Here is a 24,326-nt window from a genome sequence, read left to right on the forward strand (position 1 = left end):
AAATGGCATCACAGATAAAATTATTAGCATGCTGAAGAAGAATAATAATATTATGAGAATCATGATCTGTAACTTGTTGTGCTAAAGTCTCCAACCAAAAAGTTGAAGCTGCAGCAACATCAGCCAAAGATATAGCAGGTCTAAGAAGATTACCTGAACACAGATACGCTTTTCTTAGAAAGGATTCAATTTTCCTATCTAAAGGATCTTTAAACGAAGTACCATCTGAGGTAGGAATAGTAGTACGTTTAGCAAGGGTAGAAATAGCCCCATCAACTTTAGGGATTTTGTCCCAAAATTCTAATCTGTCAGACGGCACAGGATATAATTGCTTAAAACGTTTAGAAGGAGTAAATGAATTACCCAATTTATCCCATTCTTTGGAAATTACTTCAGAAATAGCATTAGGAACAGGAAAAACTTCTGGAATAACCACAGGAGATTTAAACACCTTATCTAAACGTTTAGAATTAGTATCAAGAGGACCAGAATCCTATTTTTCTAAAGCAATTAGTACTTCTTTAAGTAAAGAACGAATAAATTCCATTTTAAATAAATATGAAGATTTATCAGCATCAATCTCTGAGACAGAATCCTCTGAACCAGAAGAGTCATCAGAATCAGAATGATGATGTTCATTTAAAAATTCATCTGTAGAGAGAGAAGTTTTAAAAGATTTTTATGTTTACTAGAAGGAGAAATAACAGACATAGCCTTCTTGATGGATTCAGAAACAAAATCTCTTATGTTATCAGGAACATTCTGCACCTTAGATGTTGAGGGAACTGCAACAGGCAATGGTACATTACTAAAGGAAATATTATCTGCTTTAACAAGTTTGTCATGACAATTAATACAAACAACAGCCGGAGGAATAGCTACCAAAAGTTTACAGCAGATACACTTAGCTTTGGTAGTTCCAGCACTAGACAGCGATTTTCCTGAAGTATCTTCTGACTCAGATGCAACGTGAGACATCTTGCAATATGTAAGAGAAAAAACAACATATAAAGCAAAATTGATCAAATTCCTTAAATGACAGTTTCAGGAATGGGAAAAAATGCCAATAAACAAGCTTCTAGTAACCAGAAGCAAAGAAAAAATGAGACTGAAATAATGTGGAGACAAAAGCGACGCCCATATTTTTTGGCGCCAAATAATACGCCCACATTGTTTGGCGCCTAAATGCTTTTTGGCGCCAAAAATGACGCCACATCCGGAACGCCGACATTTTTGGCGCAAAAGGACGTCAAAAAATGACGCAACTTCCGGCGACACGTATGACGCCGGAAACAGAAAAGATTTTTTGCGCCAAAAAAGTCTGCGCCAAGAATGACGCAATAAAATGAAGCATTTTCAGCCCCCGCGAGCCTAATAGCCCACAGGGAAAAAAAGTCAAATTTTTAAGGTAAGAAAAAATGATTGATTCAAACGCATTATCCCAAATATGAAACTGACTGTCTGAAAATAAGGAATGTTGAACATTCTGAGTCAAGGCAAATAAATGTTTGAATACATATATTTAGAACTTTATAAATAAAGTGCCCAACCATAGCTTAGAGTGTCACAGAAAATAAGATTTACTTACCCCAGGACACTCATCTACATGTTTGTAGAAAGCCAAACCAGTACTGAAACGAAAATCAGCAGAGGTAATGGTATATAAATAAGAGTATATCGTCGATCTGAAAAGGGAGGTAAGAGATGAATCTCTACGACCGATAACAGAGAACCTATGAAATAGACCCCGTAGAAGGAGATCCCTGCATTCAAATAGGCAATACTCTCCTCACATCCCTCTGACATTCACTGCACGCTGAGAGGAAAACCGGGCTCCAACTTGCTGCGGAGCGCATATCAACGTAGAATCTAGCACAAACTTACTTCACCACCTCCATAGGAGGCAAAGTTTGTAAAACTGAATTGTGGGTGTGGTGAGGGGTGTATTTATAGGCATTTTGAGGTTTGGGAAACTTTGCCCCTCCTGGTAGGAATGTATATCCCATACGTCACTAGCTCATGGACTCTTGCTAATTACATGAAAGAAATGAAGAAATATCTGGTTCAACATCAGATGAATACTCTTCATCACCAGAGGAGACTACCATGGAAAGACCAGTTCAGAGTTTCTATGATGCCTGGCAAGGAAAATGCTTTAGAGCAGCAACCATCATAATTACAATTTACATAAATAAATTCAAAAGAAAACAGAAGAGAGCTTAGAATATTGCAGGTTGCCCTGTGTTCTGCTGTCTTAAATTGATTCTAGGAAGACACTCAAGTCGAAACAAAAGCTCTCTAGGGCAAGATAATGTACCAACCAAGATTAGGTGGCCGCAAAAACAAGGCCTCTGAATGACTCAAAGCCTACTAATCTATGGAGTCTGGGGTAGGATATCCAATAAAATTAAACTTTCATGATTCAGATAGGGCATGCAATTTTAAAATATGTTGCAATTTACTTTTATCATCAAACCTGCTTTTTCTTTTGGTATCCTTTGTTGAAAGCTATGCTAGGTAGGCTTGTATGCTAAGTTCTGAGCCCTTGAAGGCCGCCTCTTATATCAGTGCATTTTGACAGTTTTTTTTTTTTTTTTTTTTTTAACAGCTACACAGCGCTAGAGCACATGTGCCATATTAAGAACATTGTGCTCACTCCCGCGGAGTTACCTTAAAGTCAGCACTGATTGGCTAAAATGCAAATATGTTAAAAGAACTTAAATAAGGGGGCAGTCTGGAAAGGCTTAGATACAAGGCAATCACTAAGGTAAAAAACATAATTTATGTAAGAACTTACCTGAAAAATTCATTTCTTTCATAGTGGCAATAGTCCATAAGCTAGTGACGTATGGGATATAGATTCCTACCTGGAGGGGGCAAAGTTTCCCAAACCTCAAAATGCCTATAAATACACCTCCCACCTCACTCATACTTCAGTTCAACGTATAGCAAAAAAAAATAAAATAGATGAACTGGAAAAAAACATAATTTATGCTTACCTGATAAATTTATTTCTCTTGTAGTGTATCCAGTCCACGGATCATCCATTACTTGTGGGATATTCTCCTTCCCAACAGGAAGTTGCAAGAGGATCACCCACAGCAGAGCTGCTATATAGCTCCTCCCCCAACTGTCATATCCAGTCATTCGATCGAAAACAAACAGAGAAAGGAGAAACCATAGGGTGCAGTGGTGACTGTAGTTTAATTAAAATTTAGACCTGCCTTAAAAGGACAGGGCGGGCCGTGGACTGGATACACTACAAGAGAAATAAATTTATCAGGTAAGCATAAATTATGTTTTCTCTTGTTAAGTGTATCCAGTCCACGGATCATCCATTACTTGTGGGATACCAATACCAAAGCTAAAGTACACGGATGATGGGAGGGACAAGGCAGGATTAAGCGGAAGGAACCACTGCCTGAAGAACCTTTCTCCCAAACACAGCCTCCGAAGAAGAAAAAGTATCAAATTTGTAAAATTTTGAAAAAGTGTGAAGACCAAGTCGCAGCCTTGCAAATCTGTTCAACAGAGGCCTCATTTTTGAAGGCCCAGGTGGAAGCCACAGCTCTAGTAGAATGAGCTGTAATCCTTTCAGGGGGCTGCTGTCCAGCAGTCTCATAGGCTAGGCTTATTACGCTCCGAAGCCAAAAGGAAAGAGGTTGCCAAAGCTTTTTGACCTCTCCTCTGTCCAGAGTAAACGACAAACAGGAAAGATGTTTGACGAAAATCCTTAGTAGCTTGTAAGTAAAACTTCAAGGCACGGACTACGTCCAGATTATGTAAAAGACGTTCCTTCTTTGAAGAAGGATTAGGGCACAACGATGGAACAACAATCTCTTGATTGATATTCTTGTTAGAAACCACCTTAGGTAAAAACCCAGGTTTGGTACGCAGAACTACCTTATCTGCATGAAAAATCAGATAGGGAGAATCACATTGTAAGGCAGATAGCTCAGAGACTCTCCGAGCCGAGGAAATAGCCATCAAAAACAGAACTTTCCAAGATAAAAGTTTAATATCAATGGAATGAAGGGGTTCAAACGGAACTCCTTGAAGAACCTTAAGAACCAAGTTTAAGCTCCATGGGGTAGCAACAGGTTTAAACACAGGCTTAAATCTAACCAAAGCCTGGCAAAATGCCTGGACATCTGGAACCTCTGCCAGACGCTTGTGCAAAAGAATAGACAGAGCAGAAATCTGTCCCTTTAAGGAACTAGCTGATAATCCTTTGTCCAAGCCCTCTTGGAGAAAAGACAATATTCTAGGAATCCTAACTTTACTCCATGAGTAAGTCTTGGATTCACACCAATAAAGATATTTACTCCATATCTTGTGGTAGATTTTCCTGGTAACAGGCTTTCGTGCCTGTATTAAAGTATCAATGACTGACTCGGAGAAGCCACGCTTTGATAGAATCAAGCGTTCAATCTCCATGCAGTCAGTCTCAGAGAAATTAGATTTGGATGATTGAAAGGACCTTGTATCAGAAGGTCCTGTCTTAGAGGCAAAGTCCATGGTGGAAAGGATGACATGTCCACTAGGTCTGCATACCAAGTCCTGCGTGGCCACGCAGGTGCTATCAGAATCACTGATGCTCTCTCCTGTTTGATTTTGGCAATCAGTCGAGGGAGCAGAGGAAACGGTGGAAACACATAAGCCAGGTTGAAGAACCAAGGCGCTGCTAGCGCATCTATCCGCGTCGCTTCTGGGTCCCTGGACCTGGATCCGTAACAAGGAAGCTTGGCGTTCTGGCGAGACGCTATGAGATCCAACTCTGGTTTGCCCCAACGATGAATCAACTGAGCAAACACCTCCGGATGGAATTCCCACTCCCCCGGATGGAAAGTCTGACGACTTAGAAAATCCGCCTCCCAGTTCTCCACGCCTGGGATATTGATTGCTGACAGGTGGCAAGAGTGGTACTCTGCCCAGCGAATTATTTTTGAGACTTCTAACATCGCTAGGGAACTCCTGGTTCCCCCTTGATGGTTGATGTAAGCCACAGTCGTGATGTTGTCCGACTGAAATCTGATGAACCTCAGTGTTGCTAACTGAGGCCAAGCCAGAAGAGCATTGAATATCGCTCTTAACTCCAGAATATTTATTGGAAGGAGTTTCTCCTCCTGAGTCCACGATCCCTGTGCCTTCAGGGAATTCCAGACTGCACCCCAACCTAGAAGGCTGGCATCTGTTGTAACAATTGTCCAATCTGGCCTGCGAAAGGTCATACCCTTGGACAGGTGTACCCGAGACAACCACCAGAGAAAAGAATCTCTGGTCTCTTGATCCAGATTTAGCAGAGGGGACACATCTGTGTAATCCCCATTCCACTGACTCAGCATGCATAATTGCAGCGGTCTGAGATGAAGGCGCGCAAATGTCACTATGTCCATTGCCGCTACCATTAAGCCAAATACCTCCATACACTGAGCTACCGAAGGGCGCGGAATGGAGTGAAAAACACGGCAAGCATTTAGAAGTTTTGATAACCTGGACTCCGTCAGGTAAATTTTCATTTCTACAGAATCTATAAGAGTCCCTAAGAAGGAGACTTGTGAGTGGGGATAGAGAACTCTTTTCCTCGTTCACTTTCCACCCATGCAACCTCAGAAATGCCAGAACTATCTCTGTATGAGACTTGGCAACTTGACGTCTGTATCAGGATGTCGTCTAGATACGGAGCCACCGCTATGCCTCGCGGTCTTAGAACCGCCAGAAGTGAGCCCAGAACCTTTGTAAAGGGAAGAGCTACAAATTGGTAATGCCTGTCTAGAAAGGCAAACCTTAGAAACCGATGATGATCTTTGTGAATCGGTATGTCAAGGTAGGCATCCTTTAAGTCCACTGTGGTCATGTACTGACCTTCTTGGATCATGGGTAGGATGGTCCGAATAGTTTCTATACTCTGAGGAATTTGTTTAAGATCTTTAGATCCAAAATTGGTCTGAAGGTTCCCTCTTTTTTGGGAACCACAAACAGATTTGAATAAAAACCCTGTCCTTGTTACGTCCGCGGAACTGGATGGATCACTCCCATAACTAGGAGGACTTGCACACAGCATAGGAATGCCTCTTTCTTTATCTGATTTGCAGATAGCCTTGAAAGATGAAATCTCCCTTGTGGAGGGGAAGCTTTGAAGTCCAGAATATATCCCTGAGATATGATCTCCAACGCCCAGGGATCCTGAACATCTCTTGCCCACGCCTGGGCGAAGAGAGAAAGTCTGCCCCCTACTAGATCCGTCGCCGGATAGGGGGCCGTTCCTTCATGCTGTCTTAGAGGCAGCAGCAGGCTTTCTGGCCTGCTTGCCTTTGTTCCAGGACTGGTTAGGTTTCCAGGCCTGCTTAGATTGAGCAAAAGTTCCCTCTTGTTTTGAAGCGGAGGAAGTTGATGCTGCACCTGCCTTGAAATTTCGAAAGGCACGAAAATTAGACTGTTTGGCCTTTGCTTTGGCCCTGTCCTGAGGAAGGGTGTGACCCTTACCTCCAGTAATGTCAGCAATAATTTCCTTCAAACCAGGCCCGAATAAGGTCTGCTCCTTGAAAGGAATGTTGAGTAATTTAGACTTCGAAGTCACGTCAGCTGACCAGGATTTAAGCCATAGCGCCCTACGCGCTTGGATGGCGAATCCGGAATTCTTAGCCATTAGTTTAGTCAAATGAACAATGGCATCAGAAACAAATGAGTTAGCTAGCTTAAGTGTTCTAAGCTTGTCGATAATTTCAGTCAATGGAGCTGTATGGATGGCCTCTTCCAGGGCCTCAAACCAGAATGCCGCCGCGGCCGTGACAGGCGCAATGCATGCAAGGGGCTGTAAAATAAAACCTTGTTGAATAAACATTTTCTTAAGGTAACCCTCCAATTTTTTATCCATTGGATCTGAAAAAGCACAACTGTCCTCAACCGGGATAGTAGTACACTTTGCTAAAGTAGAAACTGCTCCCTCCACCTTAGGGTCCGTCTGCCATAAGTCCCGTGTAGTGGCGTCTATTGGAAACATTTTTCTAAATATAGGAGGTGGGGAAAAAGGCACCCCGGTCTATCCCACTCCTTGCTAATAATTTCTGTAAGCCTTTAAGGTATAGGAAAAACATCAGTACACACCGGTACCACATAGTATTTATCCAGCCTACACAATTTCTCTGGTACTGCAACTGTGTTACAGTCATTCAGAGCAGCTAATACCTCCCCAAGAAACACACGGAGGTTCTCAAGCTTAAATTTAAAATTAGAAATCTCTGAATCAGGTTTCCCCGAATCAGAGATGTCACCCACAGACTGAAGCTCTCCGTCCTCATGATCTGCATATTGTGACGCAGTATCAGACATGGCCCTTACAGCATCTGCACGCTCTGTATTTCTCCTAACCCCAGAGCAATCGCGCTTGCCTCTTAATTCAGGCAACCTGGATAATACCTCTGACAGGGTATTATTCATGATTGCAGCCATGTCCTGCAAGGTAAACGCTATGGGCGTCCCTGATGTAATTGGCGCCATATTAGCGTGCATCCCCTGAGCGGGAGGCGAAGGGTCTGACACGTGGGGAGAGTTAGTCGGCATAGCTTCCCCCTCGTCAGAATCTTCTGGTGATATTTCTTTTATAGTTAAAGACTGATCTTACTGTTTAAGGTGAAATCAATACATTTAGTACACATTCACCTATGGGGCTCCACCATGGCTTTCAAACATAATGAACAAGTAGTTTCCTCTGTGTCAGACATGTTTAAACAGACTAGCAATGAGACTAGCAAGCTTGGAAAACACTTTAAAGCAAGTTAACAAGCAATATAAAAAACGTTACTGCACCTTTAAGAAACACAAATTTTGTCAAAATTTGAAATAACAGTGAAAAAAGGCAGTTACACTAACAAAATTTTTACAGTGTATGTAACAAGTTAGCAGAGCATTGCACCCACTTGCAAATGGATGATTAACCCCTTAATACCCAAAACTGAATAATAAAAGACAAAAACTTTTTTTTTTTTTCAAACAGTCACAACAACTGCCACAGCTCTACTGTGGCTTTTTACCTCCCTCAAAAACGACTTTGAAGCCTTTTGAGCCCTCCAGAGATGTCCTGGATCACGCAGAGGGAAGCTGAATGTCTCTGTCAGTATTTTTATCTGCACAGAAAAGCACTAAAATAGGCCCCTCCCACTCATATTACAACAGTGGAAAGCCTAAGGAAACTGTTACTAGGCAAAATTCAAGCCAGCCATGTGGAAAAAAACTAGGCCCCAATAAGTTTTATCACCAAATACATATAAAAACGATTAAACATGCCAGCAAACGTTTTATATTACATTTTTATAAGAGTATGTATCTCTATTAATAAGCCTGATACCAGTCGCTATAACTGCATTTAAGGCTTTACTTACATTAGTTCGGTATCAGCAGCATTTTCTAGCAAATTCCATCCCTAGAAAAATATTAACTGCACATACCTTATTGCAGGAAAACCTGCACGCCATTCCCTCTCTGAAGTTACCTCACTCCTCAGAATATGTGAGAACAGCCATGGATCTTAGTTACTTCTGCTAAGATCATAGAAAATGCAGGCAGATTCTTCTTCTAAATACTGCCTGAGATAAACAGTACACTCCGGCACCATTTAAAAATAAACTTTTGATTGCAGAATAAACTAAGTATAAAACACCACACTCCTCTTACGACCTCCATCTTGGTTGAGGCTTGCAAGAGAATGACTGGATATGACAGTTGGGGGAGGAGCTATATAGCAGCTGTGCTGTGAGTGATCCTCTTGCAACTTCCTGTTGGGAAGGAGAATATCCCACAAGTAATGGATGATCCGTGGACTGGATACACTTAACAAGAGAAATAATGTGCTTTATACAAAAAAAATTGGGTGGGTCTCATGGACTCACTATGAAAAATTAATTTATCAGGTAAGTTCTTACATAAATTATGCTTTCTTTCATGTAAGTGGCAACAGTCCATGAGCTAGTGACGTATGGGATATAATACCCAAGATGTGGAAGTCCACAAGTCACTAGAGAGGGAGGGATAAAATAAAAACAGCTAATTCCGCTGAGAAATGAAATCCAAAAAACTATTAAGTTTTCTTAAAGGCTGCTTCCGAAGAAGCAAACACATCAAATTTAGTAAAAGTATGCAAAGAAGACCAAGTTGCTGCTTTGCAAATTTAATCAAGCTTCATTCTTAAGAGCCCAATAAGCTTTGTGAATCAAAAGTGTCAACCAAGAAGACAGATAAATAGCAGAAGCTTTCTGGCCTTTCCTGGAGCCAGAAAAAAATAACAAATAGACAAGAAGTCTTTCTGAAATCCTTAGTAGCCTCAACATAATATTTCAAAGCTCTTACCACATCCAAAGAATGTAAAGACCTTTCAAGAGTATTCTTAGAATACTATTGATGTTGTTAGAATTCACAACTTTAGGTAAAAATTTAAATGAAGTCCGCAAAACAGCTTTATCTTGATGAAAAATCAGATAAGGAGACTCACAAGAGAGCAGACAATTCAAACTCTTCTAGCAGAAGAAATAGCTAAAAGAAATAACACTTTCCAAGAAAGTAGTTTAATATCCAAAGAATGCATAGGCTCAAAAGGAGGAGCCTGTAAAGTTTTCAAAACCAAATTAAGACTCCAAAAAGGAGAAATTGATTTAATAACAGGCTTGATACAAATCAAAGCTTGAACAAAACAGTGAATGTCAGGAAGTTTAGCAATCTTTCTATGAAATAAAACAGAAAGAGCAGAAATTTGTCCTTTCAAAGTATTAGCAGACAAACCCTTATACAAACCATCCTGAAGAAACTGCAAGATCATAGGAATTCTAAAAGAATGCCAAGAATAATCATGAGTTGAACACCATGAAATATAGGTTTTCCAAACCCGATAATACATTTTCCTTGAAACAGACTTACGAGCCTGTATCATAGTGCTAATCACCGAGTCAGAAAAACCCCTATGACTAAGCGTTCAATTTTCATGCAATCAAATTTAGAGATTTGAGATCCTGATGGAAAAATGGCCCTTGAGACAGAAGGTCTGGCCTTAAAGGAAGTGGCCAAGATTTTCTAAGCACTTTGAAGCCCAGTTCCTCTCAAAGTACAGTGTTTGACTGAGGGATGTGAAGGGAGTATCTGCCTACACTCTCAGCTATGTTTGGCACTTTACATTTTAAATATATAATGCATATATTTGCCATGAGTCAGGTCTATGTTTATTTCCCTTTGCAGTCTAACAGTTTCAGCATGGAAAATTATGTTTGGGAGAATTTTTTTCTTACCTGGGGTTCCAGCTTGTTGTAACTTCACTTTTGTTTTTTCAAATTGTCACGGGCAAATTAGGCTCACAAAGGCGTAAAATGCTTCTATTTATTGTGTTTGTGACGCGGGTCTCGCAATTTCTTGCGTCTTTGTTGATGCAAATTTTTTTTGTTATGACGCGAATCGTGTCATTTCCTGTTGATCTTGGCGGCAAAAAAATTTTTTCACAGCATTTACGTCATCTTTGTTGGTGTAATTTTTGGCGCCAAAAATGTTGTTCTATTAAGTGCTCTCTGCTTTTATTTGTTACAGAGGGCTATGATATTTGCTTTTTTTTTCATATAAGCATCTTTTCCCATTCCTGAAACTGCTATTTTGTGGAAATTGGATATTTTGTTTAAATGTTATTTTTTCTTTTTTTGTTGCATTTTCAAGATGTCTCAAACTGATCCTGCCTCTGATGTTACTGTAGGAACCAAGTTGCCTTAAAACAAATCTACCAAAGCTAAGTGTGTATGTTATAAATTGGCTGATCTTCCTTCTTCAGCTCAAGTATGTGGCACTTGTTATGAGAAATTGTTTCATGCTGATAATGTTTCTATAAGTACAAATACATCAACTGTGAAACCTTCACATTCAAATGTTCATGATATTCCTGTAGATATAAAAGATTATATTGCTGCAGCCATAGAGAAGGCTATGACTGCTATTCCGCCTTCAAATAAACATAAAAGGTCTCTCCCTACTTCTTTTAATTCTGATGACGTTTGTATTGATCAACAGCATACTGAAGTATTTTCTGCTGATGAGGATTTCTCTGGCTCAGAGGATCCTACTTTAGACTCTGAATATGATAAATCATCCTTTCTTTTTAAGATGGAATATATCCATTCTTTGTTAAAGGAAGTATTGTTTACTTTGGGTATTGGAGGAATCTAGTCCTCTTGATAACAAGGATAGCAAACGTTGGAATTCTGTTTTTAAAACTTCTGAGGTTACTTCTGAAGTTTTTTCTATTTCAGATGCTATTTCTAATATGATTACTAAGGAATAGTATTTATAGGCATTTTAAGGTTTGGGAAACTTTGCCCCCTCCAGGTAGGAATGTATATCCCATACGTTACTAGCTCATGGACTCTTGCCACTTACATGAAAAAACAGAATTTATGTTTACCTGATAAATTACTTTCTCCAACGGTGTGTCCGGTCCACGGCGTCATCCTTACTTGTGGGATATTCTCTTCCCCAACAGGAAATGGCAAAGAGCCCAGCAAAGCTGGTCACATGATCCCTCCTAGGCTCCGCCTTCCCCAGTCATTCGACCGACGTAAAGGAGGAATATTTGCATAGGAGAAATCATATGATACCGTGGTGACTGTAGTTAGAAAAAATAAATCATCAGACCTGATTAAAAAAACCAGGGCGGGCCGTGGACGGGACACACCGTTGGAGAAAGTAATTTATCAGGTAAACATAAATTCTGTTTTCTCCAACATAGGTGTGTCCAGTCCACGGCGTCATCCTTACTTGTGGGAACCAATACCAAAGCTTTAGGACACGGATGATGGGAGGGAGCAAATCAGGTCACCTAGATGGAAGGCACCACGGCTTGCAAAACTTTTCTCCCAAAAATAGCCTCAGAAGAAGCAAAAGTATCAAATTTGTAAAATTTGGTAAAAGTGTGCAGTGAAGACCAAGTCGCTGCCTTACATATCTGATCAACAGAAGCCTCGTTCTTGAAGGCCCAAGTGGAAGCCACAGCCCTAGTAGAGTGAGCTGTGATTCTTTCAGGAGGCTGCCGTCCGGCAGTCTCATAAGCCAATCGGATAATGCTTTTAAGCCAAAAGGAAAGAGAGGTAGAAGTCGCTTTTTGACCTCTCCTCTTACCAGAATAGACGACAAACAAAGAAGAAGTTTGTCTGAAATCTTTAGTAGCCTCTAAATAGAATTTTAGAGCACGGACTACATCCAAATTGTGTAACAAACGTTCCTTCTTGGACACTGGATTCGGACACAAAGAAGGTACAACTATCTCCTGGTTGATATTCTTGTTGGAAACAACTTTCGGAAGAAAACCAGGCTTAGTACGCAAAACCACCTTATCTGCATGAAACACCAGATAGGGCGGAGAACACTGCAGAGCAGATAACTCAGAAACTCTTCTAGCAGAAGAAATTGCAACCAAAAACAAAACTTTCCAAGATAATAGCTTAATATCTACGGAATGTAAAGGTTCAAACGGAACCCCTTGAAGAACTGAAAGAACTAGGTTTAGACTCCAGGGAGGAGTCAAAGGTTTGTAAACAGGCTTGATCCTAACCAGAGCCTGAACAAACGCTTGAACGTCTGGCACAGTTGCCAGCCTTTTGTGAAGTAGAACAGATAAAGCGGAGATCTGTCCCTTCAGAGAACTTGCAGATAATCCTTTCTCCAAACCCTCTTGTAGAAAGGATAGAATCATAGGAATCTTTACCTTGTTCCATGGGAATCCTTTAGATTCACACCAACAGATATATTTTTTCCATATCTTATGGTAAATCTTTCTAGTTACAGGCTTTCTAGCCTGAATCAGAGTATCTATAACAGAATCTGAAAACCCACGCTTTGATAAAATCAAGCGTTCAATCTCCAAGCAGTCAGTTGGAGTGATGCCAGATTCGGATGTTCGAACGGACCTTGAACAAGAAGGTCCCGTCTCAAAGGTAGCTTCCATGGTGGAGCCGATGACATATTCACCAGGTCTGCATACCAAGTTCTGCGTGGCCACGCAGGAGCTATCAAAATCACCGAAGCCCTCTCTTGATTGATCCTGGCTACCAGCCTGGGAATGAGAGGAAACGGTGGGAACACATAAGCTAGGTTGAAGGTCCAAGGTGCTACTAGTGCATCTACTAGAGTCGCCTTGGGATCCCTGGATCTGGACCCGTAACAAGGAACCTTGAAGTTCTGGCGAGAGGCCATCAGATCCATGTCTGGAATGCCCCATAATTGAGTATGCGAAAAAGCATGAAGGAAAAGTTCAAAAATCACCAAAATTTCACCACAGTGTCTTAAAGCCTTAAAAGTATTGCACACCAAATTTGAAAGCTTTAACCCTTAAAATAACAGAACCGGAGCCGTTTTCACATTTAACCCCTATACAGTCCCTGGTATCAGCTTTGCTGAGACCCGATACCAAATGATGCCTTCAAAATGCTTTTTCAGTGGGTCTGAGCTCCTCACACATGCATCTGCATGCCTTGCTTCTCAAAAACAACTGCGCATTAGTGGCGCGAAAATGAGGCTCTGCCTATGACTAGCAAAGGCCCCCAGTGAAAAAGGTGTCCAATACAGTGCCTGCCGTTTTTTTAATAAAATTCCTAATATTAAAATAACTCTCCAAAGTTAAAAACCACTAAATATGCTTATAAAGTAATCGTTTTAGCCCATAAAAATGTCTACCAGTCTTTAAAGCCCTTGTGAAGCCCTTTTATTCTTATATTGAAAATTTAAGAAAATGGCTTACCGGATCCCATAGGGAAAATGACAGCTTCCAGCATTACCAAGTCTTGTTAGAAATGTGTCATACCTTGAGCAGCCAAAGTCTGCTCCCTGTTTCCCCCAACTGAAGTTAATTCCTCTCAACAGTCCTGTGTGGAAACAGCCATCGATTTTAGTAACGGTTGCTAAAATCATTTTCCTCTTACAAACAGAAATCTTCATCTCTTTTCTGTTTCAGAGTAAATAGTACATACCAGCACTATTTTAAAATAACAAACTCTTGATAGAAGAATAAAAACTACATTTAAACACCAAAAAACTCTAAGCCATCTCCGTGGAGATGTTGCCTGTGCAACGGCAAAGAGAATGACTGGGGAAGGCGGAGCCTAGGAGGGATCATGTGACCAGCTTTGCTGGGCTCTTTGCCATTTCCTGTTGGGGAAGAGAATATCCCACAAGTAAGGATGACGCCGTGGACCGGACACACCTATGTTGGAGAAAAAGTATATTAATATAACCGTGTTGGTTGATTGGGACACTTAGTTATTTACTGTCAAGTCCTCTACAGTAAATAGAAGAGCTCTGGCTTTATGTGATTTCGAGCAATACAGGAGAGAGGTACCCCTCAAAGTCTGGATCAAGAACAAATTATCTTGTATCCCTGAGATACAACCTCTAACACCTCAGAGTTTGAAGACCTTTCCCATCAACCGAGAAAGGCATAGTCTGACTCACAAAGAAACTCCATCCTTATAGTGGGTGGTGCACCTTCTTGAAAACTATACAGTGGGAGTAGAATTTCTTGACCTGCAAGGACCCAGATGAGTTAGGCCTACATGAAACCTGGGGTGAATCTAATTACTTAGTTGAGGAGTTAGTGCACTGTTTGGTCAGCTGAATCACTAATTAAATTGTTAGCTATCTTAAGGAACTTACCACAATCTTATATCTACTTCAAGCATGCGTCTCAGGTTTTAGAAGCTCTACAAGGTTGATACACCAGACCAAAGTGTTTGACACCACTCAAGATGGAAGCCCACTAGCTGAAAAAAAGACTGGTTCATTGGGTTTAACAAGAGGTACTATTCTTTTAAGAATCGTGGTCCTCCTGGCAAAAATATAGTTACCGATGCATTTTAGAGAGTTTCTCACGCCTCCAACTTGGAAGGTAAAGGTGGAAACATGGCCTTTGTTTGCCAACAAAACAGAAGACACTGTAGGCCTGTTCCATTCCTTGTTCACCATTTCAATGACCGACAAGGAAGGCAGAGAGCTGCTATGGAGCGCATGTAAGGAATATATCCCCATAGAAGTTAGCTTGTCAGAAATGATGTAGCATTATCTATATGCAAGCACTAAAAACGTCCTGTAACAAGTAATGACTGTTTCAGCCTGAATTAAGGACACATTACCTCCCATGGTAGAGGAGGTCCTGAGTATCAGAAACATCCTCAGAAGAGGATGATCTGATTGAAATGCACCCTGTATACACTGAGAGGGGGGTGTTAAAAACAAGTCACTTATTAAGGAAGATCCTGATGAGCTAAGCGTGTGGAATGGTTCACCTTCTGCAACATGCATGCCTCAGACATATTGTGCTGACAGCTGCCATGTCTCCTCCAGTTTACATGCAAAGTGAATATTTTTTTTTTTTAATTTTTAGGGTTAGCAGTTTAACATTAAGGCTTTAAGTGAGCAATATGCCCCTGGCCATCTAAACCACGGGCAGTAGTGGAATTTTCTGTTTAAGATACATAACAACTTAGCCAAGGAGATGTAAAGCTGAGTGGGGGAGACACACAGTATCCTTACAAGTTAGCAGTAATATGAGGCACTTACGCGATCTATAGATCTTCCCTGCAAGTCCAGAGACCTGGGTTTACTCAATTTTAGTAGTATTAGGGTAATAGGAAGAAGTTTTTTTTTTTTTTTTTTTTTTTAAAGGTTAGTAATGCTGGTTATCTCAAGAGATAGCTAGCAGTAAAAGACAAACAAAAGAACTGGACATTTCCAGTAGGCAAAACAGATATTTGAGACTTCTATTATCTAATTTGCTAAATTCTTTAAATATCCTTTGTTGAAGAAATAGCAATGCACATGTGTGAGCCAATCACATAAGGCCTCTATGTGCAGCAACCAATCAGCAGCTACTGAGCATATCTAGATATGCTTTTCAGCAAGTGATAAAGAGAATGAAGCAAATTAGATAATAGAAGTAAATTAGAAAGTTGTTTAAAATGACATGCTCTTTCTAAATCACGAAAGAAAAAAAATTGGTTTCATGTCCCTTTAAAAGTAAGCAACAGTAATGACTGTTATATTTAAAATGTTTAGTTATGGTGTAGTAACAACTTTGCAATATACTTTAATTATTTAGCCCCTTTGTCATGTAATTTAATTCTGAAAATTGTAGATTTTCTAATTCTTAGAGCTGAAAATGCACCTTGCTGACTTTTCAAGGCTAACCCTGCCACATGTATTCCCCTAATGGGCTTTAACTGATCATTTTAAAGCAAAGAACTTTCCACTAACATAATAACTGTAACTAGCCTTGTCCTCTGCAGACTCAAGCCCAGATTGACCAAATAAAGCAAGAGGTAGGTGGAGTTTAGCTATTGAAAAACAATTGCAGAAAATTAAAAGTTAATTGTTTAGACTTGGTTGATACGTAAAGGGACAGTAAACACCTTGTAATTACATTACTCTATAATGAGACAACAGAAATGCATTGTAATTTAATAAACAAATTAAAAGTGTACCATAAGAGTCATAGGGATCCACATTTGGGTTTGGTGTATTCCAGCTCTGTATGAGGCCATCAGTCCCTCCACTGTAACACTGCTCTCCATTTGTACTCATTACAACACACAAAGCTGGACCCCTTAATTGAGAGAAAAAAAATCCATTCACATCAATAGAACTTTTAATTGTATTAAATTATGAAATATGAAAGCATTAAAGGACCACTAAACACAGTAGAATAGCATTTCCATGTAAAATTCCGCACAAACATATACAATCAATGCCATAGAGAGGTATGACATTTATTAGGGCAAATGGTGGTCATACCAGATATTGATCATTTTTTATTTTCATTAAGTAGGAACAAACGTTTCTTTACTTTATTAGTGGAAATGATGTATTGCTGTTTAAGAAACACTGCATTTTGTCAAATTTTAAAAATAAATAAATAAAATAAAAATACAAATCGCGGTAGTGAACATATATATATATATATATATAAAAAAAAACTCTTTACTGCAGATATATGTATGTGCCAAAAGAGTGTGTGTGTGTATATATATATATATATATATATATATATATATATATGTATACACACACACATACATACATACAGAGATATATATATATACACATACAGAGATATATATATATATATATATATACACATACATACATATATACATATATATATATATATATATATATATATATATACACATACATACATATATATATATATATATATATATATATATATATAAATAATAATGAGGAGTGCACTCGCCAGGACTTTTCAGGAGGTTAGCCCCTTCTTCAGACATACAAAGATACATATTGTATCTTTGTATGTCTGTAGAAGGGGCTAACCCCCCGAAAACGTTCACATATTGGAATTAAACTTCTGAAAAGTCCTGGCGAGTGCACTCATTATTTTCTATGTACTTATCTGTTGCACCCTGGGCATTGGAACTGGATTTCTGGAGTGCTTGTCTATCTTGAACTTATATTATATACATATATATATATGTATGAAAATTGGGTACTGGCAGACAGTACTTAAGATGGCGGACATTAGTTAGAGGGGGGAGGGTTAGGGAGATTTTTGGGAGGGATCGGGGAGGAGGGGAGGTAAGGGGGTAATTATACACTGAAGAAAGTAATTATAATAATAATAAAAAAAAAAAAAAGGTCTAAAACTTATTTCTGAACAAAGGGGATCCCAGAGAAGCTTTTACAACCATCTGTGCCATGATTACACAAGTGGTATGTAAACAATATCAGTGAGAAGCCTAAAGTTTTTGAAAAACGTGAACTATTTTTTTTTATTTGATCGCATTTGGCAGTGAAATAGTGGCATGAAATATACCAAAATGGGCCTAGATCAATACTTTGGGTTCTCTACTAAAAAAAAAAAATAAATATATATATCTTTGATAGGTAAATTTCTAAAAATGCTATGGTTTTTTGGGGAAGTTTTAGTCTGAAATGCCCAGTCCTTAAGGGGTTAATAAACATCGAGTAAGCACTGCATAAAACTTTTCTTGCAGCCAAAACTTTATCAAATTCTGCAATACTGAAAGACTGGAGTAATCTCAATAAAAAGACAGTCTACTTGATTTTATTTATTGTTTAAAAAAGATAGATAATGTTTTGCACAACCAACATTGTTGTGGTTAAGCAGGAACCAGCACTAATTGGCTAAAGTGCAAGTTTGTAAAAAGCACTGAGATAAGGGGCTGTCTGCAGAGGCTTATATACAAGGTAATCAGAGAGGTAAAAAAACATAATTTAGGCTTACCTGATAAATTTATTTCTCTTGTGATGTATCGAGTCCACGGATTCATCCTTACTTGTGGGATATTCTCCTTCCCTACAGGAAGTGGCAGAGAGAGCACCCACAGCAGAGCTGTCTATATAGCTCCCCCCTTAGCTCCACCCCCCAGTCATTCGACCGAAGGCTAGGAAGAAAAAGGAGAAACCATAGGGTGCAGGGGTGACTGAAAGTTTAAAAAATAAAAATATATATGCCCGTCATAATAAACAGGGCGGGCCGTGGACTCGATACATCACAAGAGAAATAAATTTATCAGGTAAGCATAAATTATGTTTTCTCTTGTAAGATGTATCAAGTCCATGGATTCATCCTTACTTGTGGGATACCAATACCAAAGCTTTAGGACACGGATGAAGGGAGGGACAAGACAGGGACCTTAAACAGAAGGCACCACTGCTTGTAGAACCTGTCTCCCAAAAATAGCCTCCGAAGAAGCAAAAGTATTAAATTTGTAAAATTTGGAAAAAGTATGAAGCGAGGACCAAGTCGCCGCCTTACAAATCTGTTCAACAGAAGCCTCATTTTTAAAAGCCCATGTGGAAGCCACAGCTCTAGTAGAATGAGCAGTAATTCTTTCAGGAGGCTGCTGTCCAGCAGTCTCATAGGCCACACGGATGATGCTTTTTAGCCAAAAGGAAAGAGAGGTAGCCGTAGCCTTTTGGCCTCTCCGCTTACCAGAATAAATAAACAAACAATGAAGATGTTAATCTCTTGATCGATATTCTTATTAGAAACAACTTTAGGAAGAAAACCAGGTTTGGTACGCAAAACCACCTTATCTGAATGGAAAATAAGATAAGGGGAATCGCACTGTAAAGCAGATAGCTCAGAAACTCTGAGCCGAAGAGATAGCAACTAAGAACAAAACTTTCCAAGATAGAAATTTATTATCTATGGAATGCATAGGTTCAAACGGAACCCCTTGAAGAACTCTAAGGACTAAGTTTAGGCTCCAAGGCGGAGCAGCAGGCTTAAATACAGGCTTTATTGTGACCAAAGCCTGACTAAAAGTTTGAACGTCTGGGACATCTGCCAGATGTTTGTGTAGTAGAATAGACAAAGCAGATATTTCTCCTTTTAGAGAACTAGCTGATAATCCCTTCTCCAACCCCTCTTGGAGAAAAGACAATATTCTAGGAATCCTAATCTTACTCCACGAGTAACCTTTGGATTCACACCAATAAAGATATTTGCGCCAAATCTTATGATAGATCTTCCTGGTGACAGGCTTTCTATCCTGAATCAGGGTATCAATGACCGACTCAGAGAACCCACGCTTTGATAGAACTAGGCGTTCAATCTCCAAGCAGTCAGATGCAGAGAAACTAGATTTGGATGTGAGAACGGACCTTGGATTAGAAGGTCCCGCCTCATTGGCAGGGTCCACGGTGGAACCGAGGACATGCCCAATTGGACTGCATACCAAGTCCTGCGTGGCCACGCAGGTGCTATCAGAATCACCGAAGCTCACTCCTGCTTGATTCTGGCAACCAGACGTGGAAGGAGAGGAAGCGGTGGAAATACGTAGGCCAGATTGAAGGACCAAGGTACTGCTAGAGCATCTATCAGTACCGCCTTGAAATCCCAGGACCCATAACGAGGAAGTTTGGCATTCTGACGCGACGCCATCAGATCCAATTCTGGTGTGCCCCATAGCTGAATCAGCTGAGCAAATACCTCCGGATGGAGTTCTGACGACTTAGAAAATCCGCCTCCCAGTTCTCTACTCCTGGAATGTGGATTGCTGAGAGATGGCAAGAGTGATCCTCTGCCCATCGGATTATTTTGGTTACCTCCATCATCGCTAGAGAACTCCTTGTTCCTCCTTGATGATTGATATAAGCTACAGTCGTGATGTTGTCCGACTGAAACCTGATGAATTTGGCTGCAGCAAGCTGAGGCCACGCCTGAAGCACCTTGAATATCGCTCTCAGTTCTAGGATGTTTATCGGAAGAAGAGATTCCTCCCGAGACCATAAGCCCTGTGCTTTCAGGGAGTTCCAGACTGCACCCCAGCCTAGCAGGCTGGCATCTGTCGTTACAATGAGCCACTCTGGCCTGTGGAAGTACATTCCCTGAGACAGGTGGTCCTGAGACAACCACCAGAGAAGAGAATCTCTGGTCTCCTGGTCCAGATGTAGTTGAGGAGATAAATCTGTATAATCCCCATTCCACTGTTTGAGCATGCATAGTTGCAGTGGTCTGAGGTGTAGGCGGGCAAAAGGAACTATGTCCATTGCCGCTACCATGAGTCCGATTACCTCCATACACTGAGCCACAGATGGCCGAGGAATGGAATGAAGAGTTCGGCAAGTGGTTAAGAGTTTTGATTTTCTGACTTCCGTCAGAAATATTTTCATTTCTACCGAATCTATCAGAGTCCCCAGAAAGGAAACTCTTGTGAGAGGGAAGAGAGAACTCTTTATGTTCACCTTCCACCCGTGAGATCTCAGAAAAGCCAACACAATGTCCGTGTGAGACTTGGCTAGCTGAAATGTCGACGCCTGAATTAAGATGTTGTCTAGATAAGGCGCCACTGCTATGCCCCGAGGTCGTAGAAACGCCAGAAGGGACCCTAGCACCTTTGTGAAAATTCTTGGAGCCGTGGCTAACCCGAAGGGAAGAGCCACAAACTGGTAATGCCGGTTTAGAAAGGCAAATCTGAGAAATTGATGATGATTTCTGTGAATAGGAATGTGTAGATACGCATCCTTTAAGTCCATGGTAGTCATATATTGACCTCCCTGGATCAGAGGCAGAATAGTCCGAATGGTCTCCATCTTGAATGATGGAACCCTGAGGAACTTATTTAGAATTTTGAGATCCAAGATTGGTCTGAAAGTTCCCTCTTTTTTGGGAACCACAAACAGGTTTGAGTAGAACCCTAGTCCCTGTTCCTCTTTTGGGACTGGGCGGATCACCCCCATGGCAAGCAGATCTTCTACACAGCGTAAGAACGCCTCTCTCTTTGTCTGGTTTACAGACAATCGAGAAATATGAAATCTCCCCCGTGGAAGGGAGTCTTTGAATTACAGAAAATATCCCTGGGACACAATTTCTAAAGCCCAGGGATTGTGAACATCTCTTGCCTGAGCGAAGAGAGAGAGTCTGCCCCCTACTAGATCCGGTCCCGGATCGGGGGCTACCCCTTCATGCTGTCTTAGAGGCAGCTGCAGGCTTCTTGGCCTGTTTACCCTTGTTCCAAGTCTGGTTAGGTCTCCAGACTGACTTGGATTGGGCAAAATTCCCCTCTTGCTTTGCAGCAGAGGAAGCCGAAACGGAAACCACTCTTGAAGTTCCGAAAGGAACGAAAATTATTTTGTTTGATCTTCATCTTATTTGATCTATCCTGAGGAAGGGCATGACCTTTCCCTCCAGTGATGTCTGAAATAATCTCTTTCAGTTCAGGCCCGAATAGGGTCTTTCCTTTGAAAGGGATGTTCAAAAGTTTAGATTTGGATGACACATCAGCAGACCAGGACTTAAGCCATAACGCCCTGCGTGCTAAAATGGCAAAACCGGAATTCTTTGACGCTAATTTAGCCAGTTGAAAAGCGCCATCTGTAATAAAAGAATTAGCCAACTTAAGGGCCTTGATTCTGTCCATAATCTCCTCTAATGGAGTCTCCATCTGAAGAGCCTCTTCTAGAGCCTCAAACCAGAAAGCAGCTGCAGTAGTTATAGGAACAATGCACGCAATAGGTTGAAGAAAAACCCCCTGAAAAAAAGACTTTCAGCACCATGCCACAGCTCTGCTGTGGATCCTACCTGCCCTTCAGAACGATTTGTGGGGGAAAAAACTTCTTTAACAACCCTCAAACATAGCAGAAACGACAGGAGAAGCAGTGAGATGTCTCAAAGGAAAGGAAACTGTGCAACTGAGGCGCGAAAATAGGCCCCTCCCACCTCACTCGATGTTTTGAGGCCTATCAGAGAAACACCAGAGTGTCTCTTAATTAACCATGTGAGTTACAAAACTCAAAACCAAGCCACAATGACCCCTTTAGTCCCTTCAAAAAACTTTATAAATGCATCAAAAAACAAAATGTTTTTTCCTAACAGTGTCATCAGTAACTAATGAGCCCTTCAAGCAAGCTGAAATTCCTATTAAAGTATCTGAACACAGCTTACCCTTCCCTCATGGGGATATTGCCAGCCTTTTCTAGATTTAACACACAGTCTGTCTAGAAAAATATAGACTGAACATACCTCATATGCAGCTTAGCCTGCAAACTGTTCTCCCAACTGAAGTTTTCCAATACTCTTCAGGCCTTGTGAGAACAGAAGTGGATCCTAGTTACAAAGTGCTAAGATCATCATCCTCCTTGCAGAAATCTTCATCCCTTTTCTGCCAGAGAGTAAATAGTACACACCGATACCATTTAAAATAATAAACTTTTGCTTGAGAAGTAAAAATCTAACATTTTAGTCACCACATAGCTCTTTGCCCTTCCTAGCAGTTAAGCAGGCAGAGAGAATGACTGGGGGTGGAGCTAAGGGGGAAGCTATATAGACAGCTCTGCTGTGGGTGCTCTCTCTTCCACTTCCTGTAGGGAAGGAGAATATCCCACAAGTAAGGATGAATCCGTGGACTCAATACATCTTACAAGAGAAAATAATATAAAAGTGCTGGTTATGCAGAATTGGGAATGGGTAATAAAGATTATCTATCTACTCTTGTACTCTGCCCAAAAGCACCTTCTTACAATCAAGTTTATTTATTCCTCACTCTCCCCTCTGCAGGGCTTTTCTATAACCGCACCTATTATGTGTAAGTCTTTGCCACGCCCCAAAAGAACTGCCTAAAGCTTTCTGGGTTTTAAGGGTTTCTCAAGAACACATGTTCAAGGATGGATGCAACATATTTCTCTAGTTTATTGCCTTATATTACTCATTTTCTCTTCCACCCTAGTGCTTACTTAAGCAGATACATTCGCCAGACCACCTGTCATGTAGATCACAGTGTGAAGAGGTGATTCACTGATGTAGTAATAATGATTTTTTTTTTAATAAAAATATGTTGTTAACCTGTCATTCTTCCCCTTTTGCCCGAGCAATGCAATATGTTTGAAGCACTTATTAATGGAATAACATTATACACCAAAAATTATTATTGTGTAAAGTTCCACACTTTGAATGTGATTTTGAACAAGAAAGTCAGGTTTAATGTTCTTTGAACATTTAGAGCAAGTTATTTCATTTCACATTCTAAAAAGGTCATTATGCAGAAACTGAACATTTTTGAAAAGCATACAAGATGTTTCTACCTACCTGTGTGCTCTGAAGGTATAAATTGGCTCAACATCAAGAGAGGTACTCCTGGGGGATATAAAAAACCCAAACATTCAGTTTGACAATCTTTTATAGAAAACATTTATAATTTGTTGACGCCCTGACACTAGACATGAATAATGAATTACTTAAAGAGAAGAATACCATTTTTAATGTGGAGGAAACGGTGGGCTAGAACTTTATGCTGAGTAATGAGAAAAGGAAAATCTGTGTAAACAGAAGGAAATGCAGATACTGTACTTGTGTTGGGAGTGCTATATTTATGTTTAGCGATACTCTGCATTCTTATGATTTTTTGCAGCCTTGGGGAAGCTTATGTGTACATATAAAACTACTAATTTATTCTGCTTTCAACAATTAGAAAGAGGAGCCTTTTTCTCTCTCTATTAGGAGGACTGGACACTTATTATACTTACCCTTAAGATAATGACTCAAAAAAATATTAAAGGGACAATGAACCCACATTTTTTTCTTTTGTGATTCAGATAGAACACGCAATTTTAAGCAACTTTCTAATTTACTCCTATTATCAATGTTACTTTGTTCTCTTGCTATCTTTATTTGAAAAAGAAAGTCCAAAACCCTGGACAGCACTTGTTTATTGGTTGATGAATTTATTCATCAATCAGCAAGAACAGCCCAGGTTGTTCACCAAAAATGGTCTGGCATCTAAACTTAGATTCTTGCTTTTCAAATAAAGATACCCAGAGAATGAACA

The 24,326-nt window shown here is 40.2% G+C and overlaps 1 protein-coding gene across 2 annotated transcripts in view; it reads right to left on the reverse strand.

Moving 5' to 3' along the window:
- Positions 1-24,326, reverse strand: part of STRN (striatin) — a 574,950-nt gene that overhangs the window by 61,948 nt on the left and 488,676 nt on the right. For both annotated transcript variants that reach the window (XM_053711828.1, XM_053711827.1), the window contains 2 exons: positions 23,588-23,635; positions 16,494-16,615 (listed from right to left, as the gene is read on the reverse strand). In XM_053711828.1, coding sequence (XP_053567803.1) covers positions 16,494-16,615; positions 23,588-23,635 — 170 coding nt within the window. The remainder of the gene's footprint in view (positions 1-16,493; positions 16,616-23,587; positions 23,636-24,326) is intronic.

Source organism: Bombina bombina, chromosome 4 (genome assembly GCF_027579735.1).
Source record: "Bombina bombina isolate aBomBom1 chromosome 4, aBomBom1.pri, whole genome shotgun sequence".
In the NCBI taxonomy this organism is placed as follows: Eukaryota; Metazoa; Chordata; class Amphibia; order Anura; family Bombinatoridae; genus Bombina; species Bombina bombina.